Source organism: Populus alba, chromosome 8 (genome assembly GCF_005239225.2).
Source record: "Populus alba chromosome 8, ASM523922v2, whole genome shotgun sequence".
Lineage (NCBI taxonomy): Eukaryota > Viridiplantae > Streptophyta > Magnoliopsida > Malpighiales > Salicaceae > Populus > Populus alba.
This window is the reverse complement of record NC_133291.1, coordinates 8,922,718-8,945,832: the sequence shown is the minus strand read 5'-3', so window position 1 is coordinate 8,945,832 and position 23,115 is coordinate 8,922,718. Positions and strand designations below refer to the sequence as shown.

The window sequence follows — 23,115 nt, the reverse complement described above, 5'->3', positions numbered from 1 at the left end:
CTTGCTATAATTGAATTTGAAGAGGTTGCTTCAGGACCTAAAATATGGTTGAAAGCAACAGATGCCTGCCTTGACAGGCTTGATTTCAAAGTTCCAGTTTCAGTGGCCAAGAGTCACAACGCTTCCCTGGCAACTGCTATTTAACAAAGAAACTTGGAGGGGGAAGTTCGTCTCTCTTGCGTGTTCAGAGAGGGTAGTGTTGTGTTTATCCTTTCCTCCCCCTGTATTACAAATCAGTTTTAGGGGATTGAATTTATTGGAATAAGCAGTCCAGGAGTTTTTGGGCCTGTGGCCCATGTGAGAGAAAAAAAATGAAAGTGCACACTTTGGGATTCTCCAGCCTATTTTGGTATGGCAACCATTAACTAGAATAACAAAAGTAGTCAAATACCAAACGATTTACTTCCATTTCAAGATGCAAACCAAAATTGATAAGAACAAAGGAAATTACTAAAGACAACCAGAGATGACTGTCTATTTTATCCAAAGAAAAACATCCAAGGAGAACAATTTGATTGATTCCCTGAACAATCAGGAATTATTCGCGGTTCTCCCAACTCAAACCGGAACAGAAACCCCAAGGGGACATAACCAAGAAAACAAACAACCACACCAACTAATAAGATGACCAAATATGACAATTTGGCAAAGCTTAAAAGAAATTGGAATCAAATTCCATTACTTCGAAAAGTTACTTGATGAGAATATATGATATCCAACGAGGGGATCTTAAGATTGAGAGACTTGTTAATCCATGCCTTCCAGCTCCCACTCCCCCCCTTCGGGACAAATGCTGCAGTGGATCTTCCATCATCCGCCTCTTTCAAATGCTGTGGCTTCTTGCATAGCATAAAATTGCGAGCTCCCAGTGATCCAATTGTTTCCCAGGGGCTTATAGCTGCAATCAAATCCACACAGATTACAAATACTGAACCTAAATCATGGAAACATGCAAGAAACAGACATAAATTGCTCTCTTTCTCCTAAAATAAAATGGGCTCACAAGTTTCAAGCAGAATCGGAATAATTTCTTATAAAATTAAATACAAAACGAACAAAATGACACAAAAAAATTGGGGTTTTGGAATAAGCAGCTTACCATCCGAAGCAGCATGGCGGCAGTAAAGCAAGAAATCATTGAGGTCAGAGCCTAGAATTGGAAGGCGACCCTCACGCGCATAAGACTTCAAGGCAGTATCAATAACAGCAGCCACTAGCTCCTCCTCGTTAACAACAAACCGGATCGGTCCTGCACTCCCCAACACCGTCACGCTAATCAAGAACCTTTTGCCCTTGGCTACCTGGTTCTTCTTCTGCTTGTAAAGCAACATTGTATTTCCTTTTGTTTTTCTCTCGAACAACCGACAAAAAAAATAGAAAAATCTGAACAACAAAAAAGTTTTGAATTGGGTTTTTTTTTTTTGCTTTTTTTGAACGAAAAAAAATCAAGAACTGGGTAGTTGTTGTTATTAAAAATCAGCAAGAACAAGTTTCTTTTTTCCTGGTTTTTCTCTGTTTACGGGTCGACACCGATGCAGCGATAGTACCAGCCTTCCTTGCAAGATCCGAAAGCAAAAGTAGAGGCCACAGAGACAACGCCCGCCCTTGATTGACAAAGGGAGAGCATGTAATTACTACTGCTTAAAATTTCCACCATTCACAACGATAACAATTGGATCTTCTTCTTTGATGATCTATTTCTACAGAACACAAAAAAACACCGCCTGTATTAAATTCAATTGCTTTGCTTCTGTTTTTGTTGGTGACGGACGATAAAGGGGTATTGAGATCTGAGAGAAAATTGTGGGGTGCTTTTTTTCGGGGTTCCGGATATGTATATATACGAGGACGAGGGAAGGAAAGGGGCTCTGGAGGAGATGAAGGTTTGGGTTTTGATTGCTGTTTGTTTCAATAAGGAGGGCTAATTAAACAGAGGGATTTTGTTCTAATTTTGCTGGCGTCCGTTACGTAACGCCGACCTCACCTGACAGCAAGGAGAAACCTTTTGCAAAGGCAAACACGTGTTTTTTGTTTCTTTGAAAGTTTGTTTCTTCTCATACGCTTTTCCTTTCCTCCGTGAAACAGCATGATTGTGTTTTTCGGTTATTAAAATATTTTTAAAAATTTCAAAAAACTTTTATATTATATATTTTTATTTTATTTTAATGTTTTGATATCAAAAATAAATTTTAAAAAAATAAAAAATATATTATTTTAATTTATTTTTAAATAAAAAATACTTTAAAAATAACTGATACCACAATATCAAACAGATTCTAAAACTGTAATTTCTGACAATATCTTATTAAATATTTAAATTTTTGTTCCAAATCAGGTTAGTTAAAATTTACTTTTTAATTTTTAATTTTTTTTATTTATTGATGTTAAAAATAAATTTTTTAAAATAAAAAAATTATATTATTTTAATATATTTATTAATAAAAATTATTTTGAAAAGCAATGCTAATAAATTCTCAAACACACTTTATGCAATTATTATAATTATTATATTATAATAGTTATTAAACCCAATTTGAAATTAAACTAGTTAAAAATTTGAGTTCGGAATCACATAGATTTAACTTGAATTAATTTATAAAAGTTTTAAAAAATATATATTTGAGGTTAAGCAATTGACACTTTCATTTTTTTATTTTTTTTAGATCAATATGGATATCTGGGTCAGTTTGTATATATCTCGACTAATCTCATGAATCTTTAAAATTAATAATTATATAAGATTTTAATAACTATAAAATTAATAGAACTCGAATTTTAAAAAAATAAATTTAAAATATTTGAGCCTTTAGGTTCACTTTAACTCTTTATTTCAACATGTCATGGCAAGATCCCACCGGCTACCAACCAAAAAAACATCCTTATCTTACCAAAAATATCTATCGTGCGCCTACACCCGGGAAAGAAACACAAAGGTTTTTTAGGTTTTCTAATAAAAACTTGGGCCAAAAAACAGTTGAGATCTCTCTTCATTTTTTAGTCGGGTGTCATTGAGTTACACCAGGTTACTCGGTATTTGAGTTGATTTTGTGAGTCACACTAGATTAATTATAAGTCCTAAGTTTACTCATTTGAAACCCATCAAAGACTCCATGTTGCCTGTTGCCTGGTCTTCAAATTAACCCATAAGATCAGGTTTTATAACATGTACTAAAACTTCTATAGCAATTTTTTTTTTTTTAATTTCTTCTCTACCCAAATTGAGATATAATCCATCAAGTTCAAGGCTAGAAGATCAAATTGTAAAAAACGAGAAAATTTCATCGTAAATCTAAGTTTTGATTCATGAATTCATTTTTAACCTTTTACTTTCTCTTATCAATCTTGAAAGTCTTTATAATTTCTAAATAACCGATTTTGATTTGAAAGTTTTTTTTTTTAGTTTTTGGTTTCCATATTATAGTTATTAAAATCAGATAAACGCGTAAAAAAATAAAATATGGCTGGACAAATAATATAGATGGTTGTTTGGCATGGAACAGATGGCTATCTGAAAAAAACGAACCTTTCATCGTGACGAAGAGATTAATAATGCTCGACAAGTCAAATCCCGGATCATATTCATAAATCATAAGTTCATAACTACATATATAATTTGTAATATTCAGAGACCCGTGCGCTAACGACAGAATTTGGCTTCAAGATGATTTACAACCATGTGAATGTGAAAGGTGGCAGCAGATAAGTAGCCTTGCAGGTGGTCGATATGTACGGTGGTTTATTAGAATATCCAACATCGATGGTCACCCATAAGTCTCAAGAGCCATCCATGCTGATTTCAAAATGAGCACACCGCCAGCTAATTTCGATCTCTTTCACAATTTTTTTTTTTTTTTTTTTTACTTTAGCTATTTTATTGATTTTATGCAAGAGTGGTTGAACCACCGGTGTGCCTGAGGAGTGAGATCAGTATTAGTCTCTCCGATTAATGTCTTCTTGCTGACTTGAATTCAAAGAAGAGATTGTAGTTGTTTACTTTCGGAGGATTTCCTTGTCGTCCAGCAAACCTAACACCAAGGGAAAAGTTCGATGAATTGGATTTCCGACTCGGGCTTGATGCCCGGTAACCTCTAATTGATGAACACAAGGACAAAATTGTTTTCAGGGAAAATGCAGAGCTGATTTCAGCATTCTGAATTGGATGCATGCTTTTTTGTGCTAAAGGAAGAGCTACTGTTCGGCGCTATGAGAAAATGAGGAGAACCTGCACGGCGGTCGATCAGCTCTTCAATCCTCATCTCCGTCACATTCCCTGGATACGGCGCCGAGTAATGGCTTCTCTTGCTCGTTTCCTGAATCAGCTCACGCCTGCACATGGAGTGTTTAATTTCGCTTTGACTTCCTTTCAGATAGCAAAATTTTCAGTAATTTATGTGTATCTGTACAACTTTTTGGCTTCTTTAAAGAATTGTATTTTGAAGGCTTCAATAATTGTGTAAATGTATTTCTTTTTGGTGAAAAAGAAAAAATCATCGCAATTTCTAATACTATACCCTACTACGTATCATGCTTGCCTGGATTCTAGCCGGCACCCGAAAAAAACATGTGGAAAATGATGCATGAATGGGTGTTTGAGTGGGCTCAGACCCGAGTGAATAATACCTAGGTGCTCCAGGACAAGGCCCAAATGATCTTGGCTAAGAACCAAGGTTAGATATTTTTTTGTGTGTGTTTTTTACTTCTTTAATAATTTCTTTATTGAATTTCTGAATTTTTTGTTTGTTTTTTACATAAAGTATAATATATACTTTTTTTTATGTATCTTTATGATTCTTCTCGTGTTGTTTTATGTCTATATATCAAATTATTAAATTAATAGGAATTTAAATGTTATTTTGTTTCTATATTATCATGTTATTAGATAAACAATGAAGAAGTTATTTACTAAAAGTAAGGTATATATTTTATTGGTGTATTTTTTATAATTCATATATGTATAATGCAGTAAAAAGTAAGAAAAAGATAAATCTCTAAATTTATATCCACCTAACAACAAGTGCATATAATAGTAATTAATGATAAATTCTTTCTATGATTCTAGATTCAAGTTCTGTGGTTGCTAATATGATAGTCACTAAAATTTATATAGGTCGTTAATTTTAGGATCTGTGAAGATTAATTAAGATGCACGCGAACTGACTTGAACACCTATATTAATAATTAAAAAAACAATTAATTGATAATAACACAATTAATTCAACTATTAAACTATTAAATTATCCTAGCTTAACATGTTAATCTTATAAATTTAAATTTTTTAATAAAAATTGATTTAAAAATTAATGGTCAAATCTTTATGAATCGGGTAGATTGATTCACACTATCCCGACTGTGGTAAAACCATTAAAGTTTTTTTCTTAAAAAAAAAAAAAAAGACGAAGAAACCGAATCAACGGTCGGATAGAGGCAAGAAGCTTGATTTGACCCATCAGCCCGATAGCCAGAACCTTTTTCAGACAACCACGTGCAAAACGCAAAATCGGGTTGAAGAATCTTTTTCCTCCGAGTTCTTGTACCCTGGGATCATTCATTATCTGATAAATTCATGATTGTACAATATAAATGGTCCCCAGTTTTCTGGTCTTTTAGCTCATACTCTGTTTCAGGATGGGGTCGGGCTGGCGCGATGCCCCCCTGGTGCATTGATGGACCATGTGAGAGCAAAAACAGCGAATTGATGTTTTTGCTGCTGTGGTTTTTTGGTTTAATCATTAATGGTGCAGCTCACCTCTACTAAAAACAAACACACCAACAAAAATAAAAACATTAAGTTACTATTTGTTTTTCAGTATAAAAGTGTATTCGAAAAAAAATTTAAATTATTTTTTTAAATATTTTTAAATTATTTTAATATAAAACTGGTTTTTTAAAATAACTTATTGAGAAGTTAATGTCTTACTCCATGACTTTTAGGGAACAAGAGAACAATAGCGTGACAAAAGATTCGGTCCAATTTAGATACCACTTTTTGATTTTTAGATTTTAGGCAACCAATAGAACCCATTATTGATTTAAGATATTGATAAGGGAAATACTCACTCTATTCAATGCTAGGCATAATGAGTATCAAGACCTCAAAAAATTCTTTTTATTTTATGAATTTTAAGGTGTATGAAGTTTCATATTGAATTATTTAAGTAAGAAGGGGGCGATAAAGACTTTATTTAACTTAGGTTGATCTAAGCCAAAAGCGAACCTATGTCAGGTTTGCTAATATCAAATATGCTTTAATAAATAAAACCTAAGCTACGCTAAGAATAAAATTCTAGATTAATTAAAAGAAATCAGTGTTATGAATACTTTTTTTTTAAATCATTGTTTTTTTTTTATTTTTAAATGGGACATGAAAATGAAAATATAATAATACACTTAATAAAATAAATTAATATATATATATATAAACTGATAAATTAAAAAAAAAAAAAACTATGGTAAGAGACCAATGCGAGAATCCTGATCTTTCTTGAAAAAATTTGAAAAGATACATGCATGTCCAGATATCTCACTCTGGCTATCATTTTTATTTCTCTAAGTAGTATATATATATATATATAATTCTGGTCATTACTTACAAATGATTTTTATTCGCATAAATACATCATGTAAATATAACTTATTTACTTAAAATTTATGATACTTTTTTTAACATAACTTATAACAAAAAGTTTTAAATATTATGAAATATAAAAACAATTCAAAAAATGAACTATATTTTTTTTAAAATAAACTAAACAGTTTAAAAAACTAATGGGGTATTAGTTAAAAATTAAATTCAAAAAATAAATGGAAGGTTAAGCATGCACCCCTGACAAAAAAATTAAAAAGTTCAGGCACATCTTGTTTACATTTTTTTTAATTAAAAAAAAAGAGGATGACAATTATTTTTTCATTTAAATGGATGGCACTATGTTATTTTGGCAAATAACATGTTGTTTGTTGTAGCATTTTTCGATCATTTCTAGTAACGGGAAAACTAAGATTTTAGTTCTAGAATTTAAAAAACTAAATTTCCAATTTTTTTCACCTAAAATCACACTAAAATATCATAAAGACCTCAATAAATATATTTTCAAACTTTGAAATACCATCTAACTAGTTCAAAAAAATAAATAAAAGTAAATTAAATCTAAACAAAATTCACGAGTCTCAATCTATTTTTTTTTGGCGTGTTTTAAAAGCAAAACCATTTTTTATTGAAATATTTTATTTAGGATGAGTCAATTAAGAATAAATTCAATAATTTTTTGTAGCCATAACATGGTGGACTGAACACTTTCTTTCTCCTCTTATTTTTTTATAATTTTCTTTTCCTTTTTTCAATATTTAAAAATTAAAATGTGGTAAAAAAAATTTAGGATCAAAATATATAAAATTTAAACAACATAGACAGGATAATATATTATTTTTTAAAGTTTTAGAAAAAAAATATCCTATCCGCCACTCGAAAATTTAAAATGTAGAGTTGTAGACCCCAAAATTTAAATGGGATTTAAATACAGCATATTCTCTTAAAAGAAGTCTATATTTTTTATAAAGTCATAATCATGTAATAAATATACTTAAAAATAATGTTATTTCAAGAACACTCCTTACCTTTTATTTCCAGACATTTATTATTCAATGGGAGAAAGTGAAATTTGATCCAAGTTCTCTCTCTCTCTCAAAAAAAGAAGAAAAAAACCTCACCTTTTAAGCGATGGCGCGATTATATAGATGACTTATTGATCGTAGATAAATAGATTAGATTTTAATTCACACCATAAGAGACGATATCCCATGTAAAATAGGGTTGGATATGGTAAACGCATCATCTTGCAATCTGACTTATTTCTATTCCCTAATAAAATGATAATAATGCATTATCATATTTTGGGTGGACAGAAGCAAATTGGAACAAAAATGGCATCTTATATTTATTATCTCAATATCTGTAATTCACAAGGACAAGTGTTTTTTTCCCCTCCAGAAACAACATTAATGGTCAGAGCGAGCATAGCGGTGGGCCACAAAGGCTTGTCTAATATGAGGCTTTTACTGTTTATAGTTTTTGATCGGCCAATCTCTCACTGTTTAAAGCCCGTTGCAGCCATCAAATTTTGTGGATTTTGTAAGATTGCTTATGGATTTCTAGGTCGGGTTCCACCGATAAACACGTGCCTCTGTAATTTTTGTCCTTAGCGACATTTATGAAGTCTTTTTCTAGGCCATAAAAATCTAGTATTCTGTTTCTGTTTGACCTGAAGAATAATCAGGAGGAGTTTTTCGAGAATGGACAGCTTTCTTGGTCTTCTCAGAATCCGGGTGAAACACGGCGTAAATCTTGCCGTTCGCGACCTTGGCTCTAGTGATCCTTATGTCGTCATCACCATGGGAAACCAGGCTTGCTACTTTTTCTTGATCTCATCAAATTTTGTTACATGAACTGTTAATTTTCCCTTGGTCTTTTTTAGTTGAATTTTCGGTACCGTACATGGTTCTATCTTTTTGAGTTGTCTGTCTGAGACCTCTATAGAAATGAATATGGGAAGCGGGGATGAAGTTATGTACGAGAGCGAATTAAGGACCGCAAAGAAAAGGGTTTTCACAATTGTATTTTGTGCAAGGATATATACTATTGTTATACATATGGGAAATAAACAAGAGGGTGAAATTTGTTCACTTAATAGAAGCTGTAGTTGATATCGATGGGAGTGGAGTTCATGAATTCATCTTGATTTATCATAAATGCCTTCTCTGAGGAGAGGAAATAGCCTTTTCACTTCTGGTTAGCTTCGCATAATCACAAATATGGAGGACGGGGCCTTTTTTTTCTTTTGTAGAATTGTTTGGTAACTTGGTTATTGATTGATTTTTGCTTGAAATTATGGTCAATGTTGGACTGCTGATGTGTTGTCATTATTTTTTGAGAGAATCGCGTTAGGGCCTTAGGGGTCTCTGTATTTGCTTGTTATGAAGCTTTGTCTTTAATCATTTATGGTGATCTAGAACTAGACAGCATGCATCCTTTTAAACCACGTCATAATTATATAAAATTAGATCTGCACACATATTCACTTCACATTAGTTTTTTGGTTTTTTCTTTCCTTGTCTGTTCCTTTTCCAGTATGTTATCTCTGCGCTGAAATCACCCGAACGTTGGTGCAGAAATTGAAGACTCGAGTTGTGAAAAAAAACTGCAATCCAGTGTGGAATGAGGAGCTTACTCTTTCAATTACAGATCTCAATGTTCCAATCAATTTAGTAAGTAATAGCCCACCATATGCGAGTCTGTTTACGACTTGCTATACACTCAGCAATTGATTTGTTCGGTGCTATAATTACATACAGATAATTGAGGTTGTTTCGGCAAGACACCGTTTTCCTCACTTTAATATTTTGATGAAACATGATAATCCATATCATGCACTCTATCCAGATTCCAACTGTTTTGGCTTCCTTTGCAGACAGTTTTTGACAAAGACACGTTCACTGTGGATGACAAAATGGGTGAAGCACGCATAGACATCCAGCCATATATCGCAAGTCTAAAGATGGGCCTGCAAAATCTCCCGAAAGGTTGTGTGGTCTCAAGAGTTCAGCCAAGCCAGAACAACTGCCTTGCTGATGAGAGCTGCATTGTTTGGGATGATGGAAAACTCCTCCAAGACATGAATCTCAGATTAAGAAATGTAGAGTCTGGTGAAGTTACGATTCAAATCGAGTGGATTGATGTTCCAGGTTGTCGAGGATTGAAAACTGAAGGTACGGGCTAATGTGCTTGCAAGATGTATTGTTACATGTAATGTAAATTTCAAGCTGCCTGAACTGGGTTTAAATTATTGTACTATCTGTAACAAGCAACAAGAGTTAAACTATGCTGATATTGAGGTGGGCTTGGCTATGATCGTGCGGAATGATGTAAAAGGATTTATATAACCGACCCCAACTAGTTTGGGATTAAGGTTTTGTTACTGTGGCAGTAGTTGTTGTTGTTGAAGAAGCAACAAGTGATCTGTAGTGACATGATATATGTGCTTCAATGTGATAATTAGTGAGAACTGTCAAAGACATGATGGACTACAGTGCCTCTAGTTTCTCAAAACTGCTTGCCATATCAATTTTTCCGACCACAGACAAACAACTTTCTTGATTCGCTCAAGCATGTCTGCATGAACTAACTAGATTACCCATCAATTTTTATCATTTTTGAAATCCAGACAGGGAAGCACCACGGAACCGGGTGAAGAACCGCAACTGATCAAATGATTTTCGTAATTTTACTGCTCACTGTATCCTCTCTGGGTAAGATGCGACTGCTCATTAATTTACCGCGTCCTAACTGGGAAAACGATGACTGCATTTGACCTTCTTGAATTCTTTGGTTTTGGAGCAATTAATCCCAGTGAGAACTTCTCGGAGTGCCTTCTATTTCTGGCATAGAGATATCAATCAAGAATTACTTGAATATTTTTTTCTGTTAATTTATTGTCTTCTTTCTTTCTTCTTTTGGTTTTATTTTAAACAATTCCTTCGATCCTAGTTCCTGACGTTTTATGAGAGGCACACATGCCGATAACCTGAGTGAAAATCAATCTTACGACATCCCTCCGAGGGAGCTCAGAGGCCATAATATCGAGACTGCTAGATAACAGCCGGTATGAAGGCTAGCTTTCTGATGTTACGGTAGTGGTAACAGATAATGGGGGTAATAAACTAATCATTACCTTAAGAATTAGTCCCATGGAACTCTCGTCTACCCTTTGACCTCATCAGTAACACAACCAAGTAGTATAACTTTCTGACTTTGTTTCTATGGAGAAAACTATTTTTCTGATTTTCTTGCGTTTGCTAACCTTGAGAACTTGATCAATAGAAAATATATTCGGGTCAAGGCCAGGCCAAAAGAATTTTTTCAATTAGACCCGTATTTCACCACCAACTAACCCTTTTCATTTCTTCCCAACACTTATTTTTCCATACACACCAAATATCACATTTCAAACTACAAACTAGTTATATTGAGGCAATTATTTGACATTATGGTTCAGGTATTTTTTAAAAATACTTTTAAAATGTTTTTTTTTTAAAATATTTTTAGATGTTTTTTTAATGATTTTGATATATACATGATTTCTAACAACTTACATGTTTTATCTTTTGATTCTCAAAAATATCTTTAAACTGGAAATAGTCTACGATGTTTACTAACCACTGCATAAAATCCTTGAACGAGAATTCTTTATCAAAGCAAGGAATTTATTAAAAACTAGAGCACCCCTTCCAAATAGTTTGACTGTAAGCGGCATCTCAACACTTGAAAGCGTTTGCCTCGACCTTCATAAAATGCAGTATGACTTAGGTTGATGCGAGACGAGAGCCGTATTAATGGACAATTCGAACAATTAGACCATGCTGATAATATTGGAGCACACCAGACACTAAAATAATTGTTAGTAAAAAAGACAAGTTTTCTCTTAGATTTTTTTGTTTATATGTAATTTTTCCTCACTTTGGCAAGCAGAAAACAAAATAGTAAATTCTCGATACTCAGGAAATAAGATAAAATATCATGTTATAAATAATTACCTAATTTACTCAAAATAAAACTTATTTAGCTAAATTTTAAAATATAAAAGTATCTTGAAATTGAAATTATCATGTAATAAACCAACAATTGAAGTTGTGAATTGCGATCATAGTTGGCACGTGCTGGAAACTCTCTGCAAATAACGCGTCGTTGGGGGAATTTAGAAGAGATAAATAATCGGCCTCGGGCTCTCTCGATGACGGGCTTGGACTGTTCATAGTTCAAAATTTTAAAAAATGTTAAACCGATCAAGGTGTGATGGAATTAAAATTCTTGTTTGTAAGATGAAGAATTATTAAGATTAATTTCGAGGAAAAGAAAAAGAAAAATAAGAAAATTTAATTAGAAGAAAAATTCTCAAACCATACATGGAAGCCTAATTTATATATCAATAAGAGTTATTAGAAGCCTGCAAGCTTAATCCAACACTGAGATTAATTTGAAAGGAACAAACTTATTGTGTTTCAATAGGATATTTAAACATCTATTGAAGTCTTATTTAATAATTTAAAATTTTAATTAATATGATTTTTTTGATATATAAAATTCTCATTTTCCTAATAAAAATTAAAAAAAAAACCATCATATAAATTTAAGATTTTAAAAGCTTTAGATATACAATGAATTAATATAAAATATTCTTTAAACTTCGCAAACTTCACAGGAACACCTTTTTATTTTGAATGATTGCCACGCATTCTTTTATATTCTTATTTCAATTTAACATAGGAACATTCTTGGGTATAGTTAATACTAAGATATTAAATTATTATACTCGTATAGAAAAAATAGGGGCACCAAGTTGAAGAAAAAATAGAAAAAAAAAAAACTTGATTGATCCAGTAAGATCTGGTTGCAATCCGTTAATTTTAATTTTTTTTTTAAACTAAACGACGTCGTTTTGATTTTTTTAATTTAAAATTTGATCCGAACGACCTGGTCAAAATCCAAAACTTGAGCTGTGAACCAGACATGGTTTAAAAACTATGTATGATCATTACATAGAAAAGAATAAGATTTGGCTATTTATTTTTACGGAATGTGCTTTATATATTAATTTAGACAATCTGTAGTACCATGCAAGGATATCCAATTGTTCTCGTCCTGAAGAAATATCAATTGCGTTATCATGGAAAACAAAAATAGAGACATCTCATGCATAAAACAAGAAAAAAATCTACAGGGATTTTTGGAAGTTTGTATATAGATATTTTCATTTTCTGAGATAGCTATCGATTGAATTGTAGGGATATCATTTACTTGGTTAGCCTTACCTTCTAGGTCCTCATCTTCTCAACTTGCTTTCTTGATTCAAATATCTTCCCTCAAAAACTTTCAAAACATTCGACGAGCGCCAACTTGAGCAAGGAATCCATGGCTTCTACCTCGACATCCTCGATATCATTGCGAAACAATGCTCCAGGAACAAGGTTCCCCTCATCTACAACATCAAAACTACTGCACTCTAATCTCAAATTTCCACTTTTAATGCCTGCAACAAAAGCTACAGGCATAAAATCTTCAAGTGCCACAAGGTACAATGAAGCTGTAATTGATGAAGAAATGGACAAGATTAGGAGGCTCCAAAACGGGTCCGACGTTCGTGGGGTGGCATTGCAAGGGGAGAAGGGTAGAACAGTGGATCTTTCTCCTCCGGCCGTGGAAGCCATTGCAGAGAGTTTTGGCGAATGGGTTATCAATGGCTTGGAAAAGGAAAAAGGTCGTGTTGTTGAGAATGTTAGGGTGTCACTAGGCAGAGACCCACGACTATCAGGAGCTTCTCTGAGTGTGGCTGTGTTTTCAGGTCTTGATCGTGCTGGTTGTTTGGCGTTTGATATGGGACTTGCCACCACTCCAGCTTGTTTTATGAGTACTTTGTTACCTCCGTTTGCCTATGATGCATCCATAATGGTAAGTTTGCCCTTGCAATTAGCATACAAGACATGCGTGGACGATCGATTTAGGGCTAGCTACTTTAGTTGAATCTGATTGCTTTGCAGATGACAGCATCACACTTGCCATACACTCGTAATGGGCTCAAATTTTTCACTAGGAGAGGAGGGCTAACCTCGCCGGAGGTGGAGGAGATTTGCGGTAAAGCTGCGCGTAAGTATGCAAATAGGCTTGCAAAAGTTTCTACCATGCTTAAGACTCCACCGGAAAGAGTTGATTTCATGAGCACCTATGCAAAGCATCTCCGGAATATAATCAAGGAGAGAGTGAACCATCCCTTTCACTACGACACTCCCCTCAAAGGATTTCAGGTTTCCCTCTCTCATAAGTTCCCTCCTCTCCCTTTCTTTGTATATGTGCATGAGGCTGTACATGTTCTCTTGTTAATTAAGTTATAGCACAAGCAGCACACCCACCCACCCACTCATCTTTTGTTATCCTTAGGTAGCCTTTGGTATGAGTCCAAAAGATAAATATGAATTAATATATTGAGTAATTATTACAAGAGAGATTTAATTTTAAAAGTGTAAATTAAAATTAGTTTTTAATTAAAGAAGTTTTTAGTATGCTTATAAATTAAAGTGTTAAATGTTAGGACGTGATTAGCAGGAGGGTAAAAGGGGGTGAAAATTACTCTTGTAATTTTTCATTATTTTTACTTATGTTTGGTGCAAATTTGGAGGGAGGGGAAATTCTAATATAGGTTTAGAAAATTTACCCCAAAAAGGAATTAAATAATTACCTTGTAAGGGGAAGGGTAAAGAAATTTTGAAAGAGGAAAAATTTGGGGTTTTGTACTGTTCCTGTTTTCTTAAAACAAAAAAACACTATTACATTTTTTTTTATTTCCTTCCATTTTATACCACAAAATATAAGTTAATTTTTTTTTTTCATATAATTATATTTAATTCCACTACCTCCTACAAAACATCCTTCACACTCCATCCTTTAACTTCTTACATTTCTTAACATTTCATCCTTAAATTTTACCCCCTTAACATTTCTCTTTTAATTTTTTTAGCGCACACCAAACATAACCTTAATATAAATAGAGAAAATAATTAAATTATCAATGTTGATCGATAAGAAGGAAACAAAAATTATTTGATCAATAACATTTTGAAAAAAAAATAAATACTTGAAAGGTTAAATTTTATACTCCTAGCTGAGATAAAAATTTACCCTCCAAAAATAGAATTTGAGGTTGTGTTTGGTTTTGGATTTAAGAAAGTTAAGTGTTAGCTCCTTAACTCTTAACCTTCTTTTATCTTGGGAAACCTGAGGAGCATGAGGGAAAGTTTTTGTAATTTTATCTTTAAAATATTCCCCCTTTCTTTGACATGCTAGACATTTAATCTAAATATAAAAAATTTATTGGACCCTACCATTATATATAATTTATTATACGTGAATCAAACAACCTTTGCACTCCCTTTAATAAATTTCTTACACTATAAACACCTCATCCTTTTTAACACTTAACCTCTAATTTTAATCTCAAGCCGAACATGAGAATAATGGTTTTATTTATTATAATATAATATTTGAAAAGTTAAATACGTGGTTAATTGTAATAGATATATGCTCAAATGTATAATTTATTCTTTTGCATGCTGTAAAAAGTAAAAGTAAAAAAATTTGGTTCTCGGATACACCAAGAGAGAAAAAACCCCTCTTTTATAACAACAATCCTCATATATAGCAAAAATCCTTGCCAACGAAACTATCGAAAAACAAGAGAATTAGAAACGAAGGAGAAACCTGCCGAGCCAGAGAAATAAAGTAACAAAGAACTCTGATCAAACCAGGAACTTCTATTTAGCATCTACTCAACAATTATTAAATATCTATTTAAGAGTATAGTTGTGATTATTTTTTAAAGTGTTTTTTTTATTAAAAAATATATCAAAATAATATTTTTAAAATTTTTTAAAATTATTTTTAATATCAGAACATTAAAATTATCTAAAAATACTAAAAAATATTAATTTGAAGCAAAATAAATAAAAAAATTTAAATTTTTTAAAACAGAAAAATAAACATTATCTAATTATTCTTACCTTGACTTTCAAACCTATTTTTTTTCTTCTTTTAATAGTTAGCGAGACCATGTACTTTATTTTTATTTTTTGAATCACAAATAGAGAAGGAGTCTTTTATTCTCCATAAACCAAAAACTCTTTTTATAGGTGAAGCTTTAACCTAGATATGAATTGGAGAAGCATCGATTCTTCATCCAAGTACGGAAAAAATAAATGAAAAAAAGGGACATTAAGTAGGTTACGGAGTGGACTTCTTTGCTCGATCAGATAGGTTTTAGGCCCAGGCCTCACCTATAGACTATAGTCCAATAAATTGAATATAGCCCAACTTGTTTTTTTGGAGGTGATTGATTAAGGCTACCTGAACAGATAATTGTGAACGCCGGAAATGGATCAGGAGGCTTCTTCACATGGGATGTGCTTGACAAGCTTGGTGCAGAAACCTTTGGCTCGCTACACATAAACCCAGACGGAATGTTCCCAAACCACATCCCGAACCCCGAGGACAAGATTGCCATGGCACTAACTAGAGCTGCTGTGCTTGAAAATTCAGCTGATCTTGGAATTGTTTTCGACACTGATGTGGATCGAAGTGGGGTAGTTGACAAGGAAGGAAACCCGATTAATGGTGACAGGCTTATAGCACTCATGTCTGCTATCGTATTGCGGGAACATCCGGGAACTACTATAGTTACCGATGCGCGTACAAGCATGGCGCTGACAAGGTTTATTATTGATAGAGGAGGCCAACATTGCTTGTATCGAGTTGGTTACCGGAATGTTATTGATAAGGGTGTCCAACTTAATAAAAATGGAATTGAAACACATCTGATGATGGAAACATCTGGACATGGTGCTCTTAAAGAGAATTATTTCCTAGACGATGGTAAGCCCTAGCAATTTGAATAGCATCTTGAGTGTTCCACTAGCAGTGCTGATGGTGATGGAGATGTAGTTCAAGTTCTGTTCTTGTCACCTTGTAATGCAGTTTTTAATCTTATGTTTAGGGGCTTATATGGTGGTGAAAATCATCATCGAAATGGTACGTATGAAACTAGCTGGATCAGATGAAGGAATCGGTAGCCTCATAAAAGATCTTGAAGAACCATTAGAATCTGTAGAGCTAAGGATGAACATCATCTCCGAGCCTAGGCATGCAAAGGCAAGAGGTATGGATGCAATTGAGACATTCCGAAGCTTTGTTGAGGTATTTATCTCCAAATATTCATATTTTAAACACAATTCATTTCATCAGAAGATCGCAATCATTTATGGTAAATTGACATCGCTTCACCGGTATTGTATCCGCTTTCAGGAGGGACGAATTGAAGGCTGGGAATTGGATTCCTGTGGAGACTGCTGGGTAGCCGATGGATGCCTCGTCGACTCAAATGACGATCCAGCAGCTGTTGATGCTCATATGTACAGGTTCGGTGCTATAAACCACAATGATTACTCTCACATTAAACAGTTTTAGGTGAGGATTAACAACCTTCTCATGTGAAATTTCTTCAAATTTGAAACCTTATACTTCATTTTTTATTATTAATTTAATTTGTGGGATTCAGAATACTAACTTTTCAAATCAAAGAAGTATTTTAATAAAAATTTTAAATTTTTAGATAAGGCTTAATGATTTATTTTATTCTCTGATAAATGTTAAGATCACATAATCTGAATTTATCTGATGCAAGCGGTTCTATTTCATAAAAAAGATTATCAGTTATCTACACGATGATTTTTTCTATATATAAAAAGTCATACATTATTTTGTGAGTACAGAGCCAAAGTTTCTGATGAAAAACTTGGACAACATGGTTGGATACACCTGCGTCAAAGCATTCACAATCCAAATATTGCAGTGAATATGCAATCAATGGCGCCTGGGGGCTGTCTATCCATGGCAAAAACTCTGAGAGACAAGTATGTCGCCTGACCTTAGCGTTTAGACCAATTCAAAACAATTTCTGTTAATGATGCATGAACGCCTCGTAAGACAGAGATTTATTATTGATTATTCTGTTCCCAGGTTTCTCGTGGCAAGTGGAATGGACAAGATCCTCGATATTACTCAGATCGACAAGTACGCTAGAACTGGACTTGTAAAATAACGGGGGATCTTCAAGAAATTAGATACAAGCAACTTATATTACAATTAATGAAGACCAAGGCCGTAATGTACGGGGAGAATGGGTGGGAACTGAATTCTTTTCTGCTTATCCTCTTGTTACTGTTATTTTTACTTAGATCATTTTAATCAAAACAATCGATAACTAGTTATCAAAAAGAAAAAAAAATTGATAAACTGCCATCGTCGAGGCAATTTGTTTTTTGTTTTTTCAAATAAAACGTCAGTAATTGTTTTAATTTGTCAGAATCTACTTAATTAATACTGTTTCTGAATAAGGTTAAGCCATTACGTGGTTCAATAGAAAGTTACTTTTTAGGAACAAGAATTTTGTTTTTTATGTGTTAAAGTCCTCTCATTAAAATGTTCCTTTTTTGCCACTAAAGTTGCGTAACTGTTATTTTTTTTTTTTTTTTAGATTAACATGAGTATTTGAGTCTGTTTACGTGTATCTTGATTAATTTTACAGGTTCTGAAGTTAAAAACTATATAAACTTTCAATAGTTATTTATAAAATTTAAATTGATAATTTTTAAGAAGTATATTCAAAACTTGAACAATTAAACTATGCTCTAAATGGTTTTCTTCCTTTTTTTATTTTGAATCTTGTACACATGGTAAAGTGGAGATATACCATTAATTGAACTAAAAAGTGCGATCATTTCAGGAACGTTTTTGGTCGGAATGTTTATGTTTTTTAGAAAAGGAACAATCAAATGGAAGGCAAAGCTGATTTTTACAAATCTGATTGCGAACCCATAGATATATATAACTCACGAATTTTACAAAATTTGACTCTCCAATTTGGTCATAATTTCTTTTTTTTCTGATATACTTTTTTAAGTAGATTTATTCTTAGTTGATGTGTAAATTAATCTGAATATACCTTTTATTTTTGAATAAAAAAATGATTAGAGTATTTTTGGTTTAGTTTTTTTTTTTTTTTTTTCTTTCCTTACATTAGAACTAGATTTTTCTTAATCATTTCTTAAACATACCACCAAAATAAGAAATGCTAAAAGTTCAAAAAAGATAGTAATATTAAATTAGGTCGTGGTTATAAGATTAAATCTTGACAGGAATGGACGAAAGATGAATAGTTATTCTGAAAAGAAATAAGTGTGGTTTTTGTAAATGTTATGTACATAAGTTTGCGTGTGAATATAAATATTGATTGTAAGAGTATATTAATATTAAAAAACTATATTAATTTAAAAGTTTAAACTGATATAGGAAATCATAAAAATAATTTTATATTACTTTTTAATATAAAAATAAAATTTAAATTCATAACCACTTTATTAGAATCAGAAAATATATAATAGTATATCAAAAAATATCTGATTTAAATTATTAAATAATTTTTTTTAAAAAATAATTTATATTATTCTTTAGAAATCTCACTACAATTGATGTGAGCTAAGAGGTTGCCTAACCATATATATAAAATTCCCGTGCATTTCTTTCATAGTTTTATTTCGTGTTCGCTAAAATTTCTGACAACTTCCGCTGCACAACATAAACTTGAATTCTCTTCCACACTTCCAAATAGAAGTTCTAGTTTAAAACACCATATTATTCCGAAAGCCTGTTATTATCTTTTCCTAGAATATTTTATATCTGAAAATATCTAAAATTCAAATTCTATTTTTCCCGTTGCTACAACGACTAAAACAATATTCTGACCCATGATCTAAGGTTTGTCAGATCTATGGATTTACCATGAATCATCGTGGATTATTGGCCCAAATTAACAGATCTCTCTATAGATCGATTCTCTTCTATACATCAGCAATTTTAGATAAATGGTCTAGAATGGCTAGATTGAACTCAAATACAGAGCACCAATGGTACAGGATGTTGCAAGCATATTATATCCCAGAATGGTTAAATCGCTTCACCAAATGCACACCAATGTGAAAAGAAGAAATGATAAAAAAATGTGAGCAAGTGCAATATTATTATACATAAAACTAAATCTGCTCAGAGTTTAAATTGGATTGCAAGCAATGCAATCTATAATAAAATACTAATTTCACCTATTAAAAACAAAAAAAAATTAAAAAATACAACATTTAAAATGTGCGACGCTTCTTGATAACCATTTATGATCTTTTAGAATAGTCTTTTGAAATGGCTTCATATGCATCACTCCACCCTCTACATAGTAGGCTGGCACGTAGCGGCCTTCATGGCATGGAGAAGCTCAAGACATAATTTTTCTCCTCCCCCTTTTTTTTCTTCTTTTCACCTTAAAAGGTGTGCTGATCTTGTAAAATTGTAAAGTGGTCCTCAATCTCTTAATTGCATTGAATTTGATTTATTTATTTTTCAATTTCATCTATTGATATTTGATTTTTTTATGTTTTTTTTTTATCAAATTTGATCATTATTTTTTGATTGCTATTTATTTTTTTTATCTTTTTTTATTGAATTTTATTTTTTGATTTCATACCTACCTATTTGATTTTAATTTTAATTTTTTTGTTGAATTTGATCTTTATTATTATGATTGCAATTCCTTTTATTTTGAGTTCTCTAATTGATTAATTATTTTTTTGACAATTCCATCCCTCATTATTTCATTTAATTGAATTTTCATATCATATTTTATGTTTATTTATTTTTATCATGCTTTTAAAATCCTATCTGGGAGTAGATCTCTATCATGTCTCAAGGTCAATTGAAGTTTTTATTTTGCAGGAAGTAAAAATTTTATTATTTTAATAGAAAAAATAAAAATAAAATTTCAATGAATTTTAACATGATTTTTCTCCTAGACAATCGATTCAATACAAATCTCAATATTTTTTTGCTTTTATAAATTTATCAAGTTTTTTTTTAACTCAGTTAACTCAATGAACCAATCACTTTTTTTTAAAACAATTTCTTCACTCCATTTTTTTTTTTTTTTGGTGATCTCTCGTGATGTGGCATGAGCCGAAATATCTAATTAATATTTATTAATTGGAGATTGATCTGTGATGAGACGGCCTTACCATATATTCTTCTCAAAAGAACAGAACAAAAGGAAAGTTGTACGTACACGCACATAGCCGCAGACCCATAAATAAAATACGGTCCTTCAAAAATCTTGCCATATCTTATCATGACCTCATATAAACATATTTTTGTACTTTACAAGTATACTTGTAATAAAAAATCTTACAAAATCTAATTGAAACCTCCTTATGCGTGTATTTAATTTATAGGTCAAGTTATGACGTGCTTGCGTCACTTAATTAAATACAGCAAGGCTGGGTACCGTTTTATTTCGCAAGTGGATGGAAAATCCTGGCATATCTGATTGTATCTTTAAAAAAGAAATGTAACGGTCAATATTGTATTACGGCCAGGCAGTTAGAGACCATCATCATCCTTCATGGTATCTTTTTCTCTCTCTTTCGTCCTTTCCTTCTTAATTTTATCCTTCCTAGCACTTTGAAAAGCTACTGTAAATCTAAGGTTTCAGAACATGGTATCCAGGATTGTAATAAACCAAAAAAAAAAAAAATCAAACACAAAAATAGGAGTTATTTTAAAAAATAATATAAAATAGTTTATAAGATTGCATTTAATAATTTAGATTTTTGAGTTGAAATGTGTTTTTAATATCACATCAAATTTTAACGGCTAAATAATTACAAAGTTTTAATTGCTAATTAAGATTAAATCATTACAAACAACTTAATTTTACTCTCTAAACTTTTAGATTTTATTGATTCATTGAAAATCCATGCATCATGCTATGCGCAAGAAATTAATAACCATATCATTAAGATTCCAAACTTCACAGTACAATGGCTTAATTTACACCAAGTCATGAACGAAAAAGAAAAACACAAGAAAGCTCCATCAAGCCTCAGGAAATTTAAATTATTACAACCACAAACAAACAACAGTAGAAAATCCACACTTCTTATTTTTCACGAACCCCCCTGCACAGACCTAAACATGTAGGAACCACAATTCAGGGAGACTTCGTTGCACATAGAAGCCGTCGTATATACAAATATTTCATAAGGTATATACAGTATATATACAAGGATAGAACCATGGTGCTATGCCTCGACAAGATGATCATCAATATCTTTGGTCATCTTCTGCGTAAGTTCCAGGTAAGCATCTGGAGCTGGAATGTCCTCGTTTACCTTCTCAAATTCTATGCTCCATTTCACTAGGCTGCCCTCGCCGGCCTTGGGAGTTACTTGAACAATGGACTTGAAGCTCTTGAACTCCTTGAGAACTTCTCCTTCCAAGCAATTGAATTTGATCGTTTTGTTTTGATCATCTACCTCTTCAATGGTTTCCTTGACGCACAGAGGTGCGTTTCCATCTAGATTTTTGCTTGAAAACCGTGGTGTTAGATATTTTGAAAATGACTTTCTTGTTAATTAAGAGCACGAAAAAAGTATATGCTTTTGAACTAAGATTATATGGTCACGCATTTATATTACTTTTGCAAGTAAAAGAAAAGAAAAAAACAAATTTAGCTTTTTTTAGCTAAAAAACACTCTTGTAAAAGCAATTCAACTTCATTGCCAAACATTGATAACCTTAGTACTCTAGCATATCCATTTGCGAACTAAGTTATTAATATTCCTCAATATTGGTATATATATAATGAAATCTTAAAAAATAAAGAATAATAATTCAACGGTCCCGAGTACTTACCCAAGGTATAAGTCCATTGTTTAACAGAGCCTGGAGTTTCCCAATCACCTTCATGTAGATCAATGGCATGTATGCTATCTGAGATATTGGGAATATGGTGATTTTGTTTCCTGAGAATGTTATAGAACTTAGCAGCAGGTGCCTTGATTTCTATTTCAATCTCAAGTTTCCCTTGCAAAACCATCTCCTTTGAAAATCGATAACCGATTAGCAATGAAATAAAATATGTGGGAAATGTTTTGTTCAGTATCCTTATATACAAAAGTACACGCTGCAGGAGGATCTGAATGATATGTCGTACAAGTTTTAACTTGATTATTAAATTAAATTTAAATTTATTTTTTTTATAGATTTTACAAACTCAATTCTATAAAAGATCAACTTGTTATGATCAATCCAGATCAAGAGAGCTTTTAAATTAGGCCAGTTAGATATTATTTTTTTGTTAATTTTATTATTTTTATGTTTAGTTACAAAATTCAGTTTTTAATTTTTCTATTTGTCTAGGATTTCTTTTCGTTTCTAGTTTGGTCTGTTACAAACCTATTTAAAGTAATATTCTAATCTTTTTTCTTAATTCATATATTAGCAGAATAATATTTCATGAAATAAAGTGCGGCCAGGGTTCTTGTTTTTTACTTTTTCGTGAATTCTGTCTTCAGGTATTCTTTAATTTCTAGTCTAGATAATTTAAGCTGTGTTAATAAACTAGTTAAAAAAAAAAACTTGTTGAC

The 23,115-nt window shown here is 32.1% G+C and overlaps 4 protein-coding genes across 4 annotated transcripts; 2 read left to right on the top strand and 2 right to left on the bottom strand.

Annotated features, from left to right (window-relative positions):
• Positions 1 to 447: 447 nt before the first annotated feature.
• LOC118061170 (uncharacterized protein At4g22758) lies at positions 448 to 1,961 on the bottom strand. The gene is made up of 2 exons (XM_035074562.2): positions 1,100 to 1,961; positions 448 to 898 (listed from the first exon to the last, which is right to left on the bottom strand). The coding sequence occupies exons 1-2, from the start codon at positions 1,329 to 1,331 to the stop codon at positions 669 to 671; spliced, it is 462 nt and encodes a 153-aa protein (XP_034930453.1). The 5' UTR covers positions 1,332 to 1,961; the 3' UTR covers positions 448 to 668.
• A 6,182-nt stretch (positions 1,962 to 8,143) lies between these two features.
• On the top strand, positions 8,144 to 10,067 carry LOC118061171 (protein C2-DOMAIN ABA-RELATED 7). Its single transcript, XM_035074563.2, has 3 exons — positions 8,144 to 8,397; positions 9,163 to 9,258; positions 9,462 to 10,067. Exons 1-3 carry the CDS (start codon positions 8,287 to 8,289, stop codon positions 9,768 to 9,770), a joined length of 516 nt encoding a protein of 171 aa, XP_034930454.1. The 5' UTR covers positions 8,144 to 8,286; the 3' UTR covers positions 9,771 to 10,067.
• A 2,757-nt stretch (positions 10,068 to 12,824) lies between these two features.
• On the top strand, positions 12,825 to 17,946 carry LOC118061172 (uncharacterized). The gene is made up of 7 exons (XM_035074565.2): positions 12,825 to 13,495; positions 13,585 to 13,848; positions 15,949 to 16,465; positions 16,587 to 16,786; positions 16,895 to 17,007; positions 17,362 to 17,502; positions 17,609 to 17,946. The coding sequence occupies exons 1-7, from the start codon at positions 12,959 to 12,961 to the stop codon at positions 17,688 to 17,690; spliced, it is 1,854 nt and encodes a 617-aa protein (XP_034930456.1). The 5' UTR covers positions 12,825 to 12,958; the 3' UTR covers positions 17,691 to 17,946.
• Positions 17,947 to 21,467: 3,521 nt separating this feature from the next.
• Positions 21,468 to 22,622, bottom strand: LOC118061187 (MLP-like protein 43). Its single transcript, XM_035074580.2, has 2 exons — positions 22,382 to 22,622; positions 21,468 to 22,043 (listed from the first exon to the last, which is right to left on the bottom strand). Exons 1-2 carry the CDS (start codon positions 22,563 to 22,565, stop codon positions 21,769 to 21,771), a joined length of 459 nt encoding a protein of 152 aa, XP_034930471.1. The 5' UTR covers positions 22,566 to 22,622; the 3' UTR covers positions 21,468 to 21,768.
• Between the last annotated feature and the right edge of the window lie 493 nt (positions 22,623 to 23,115).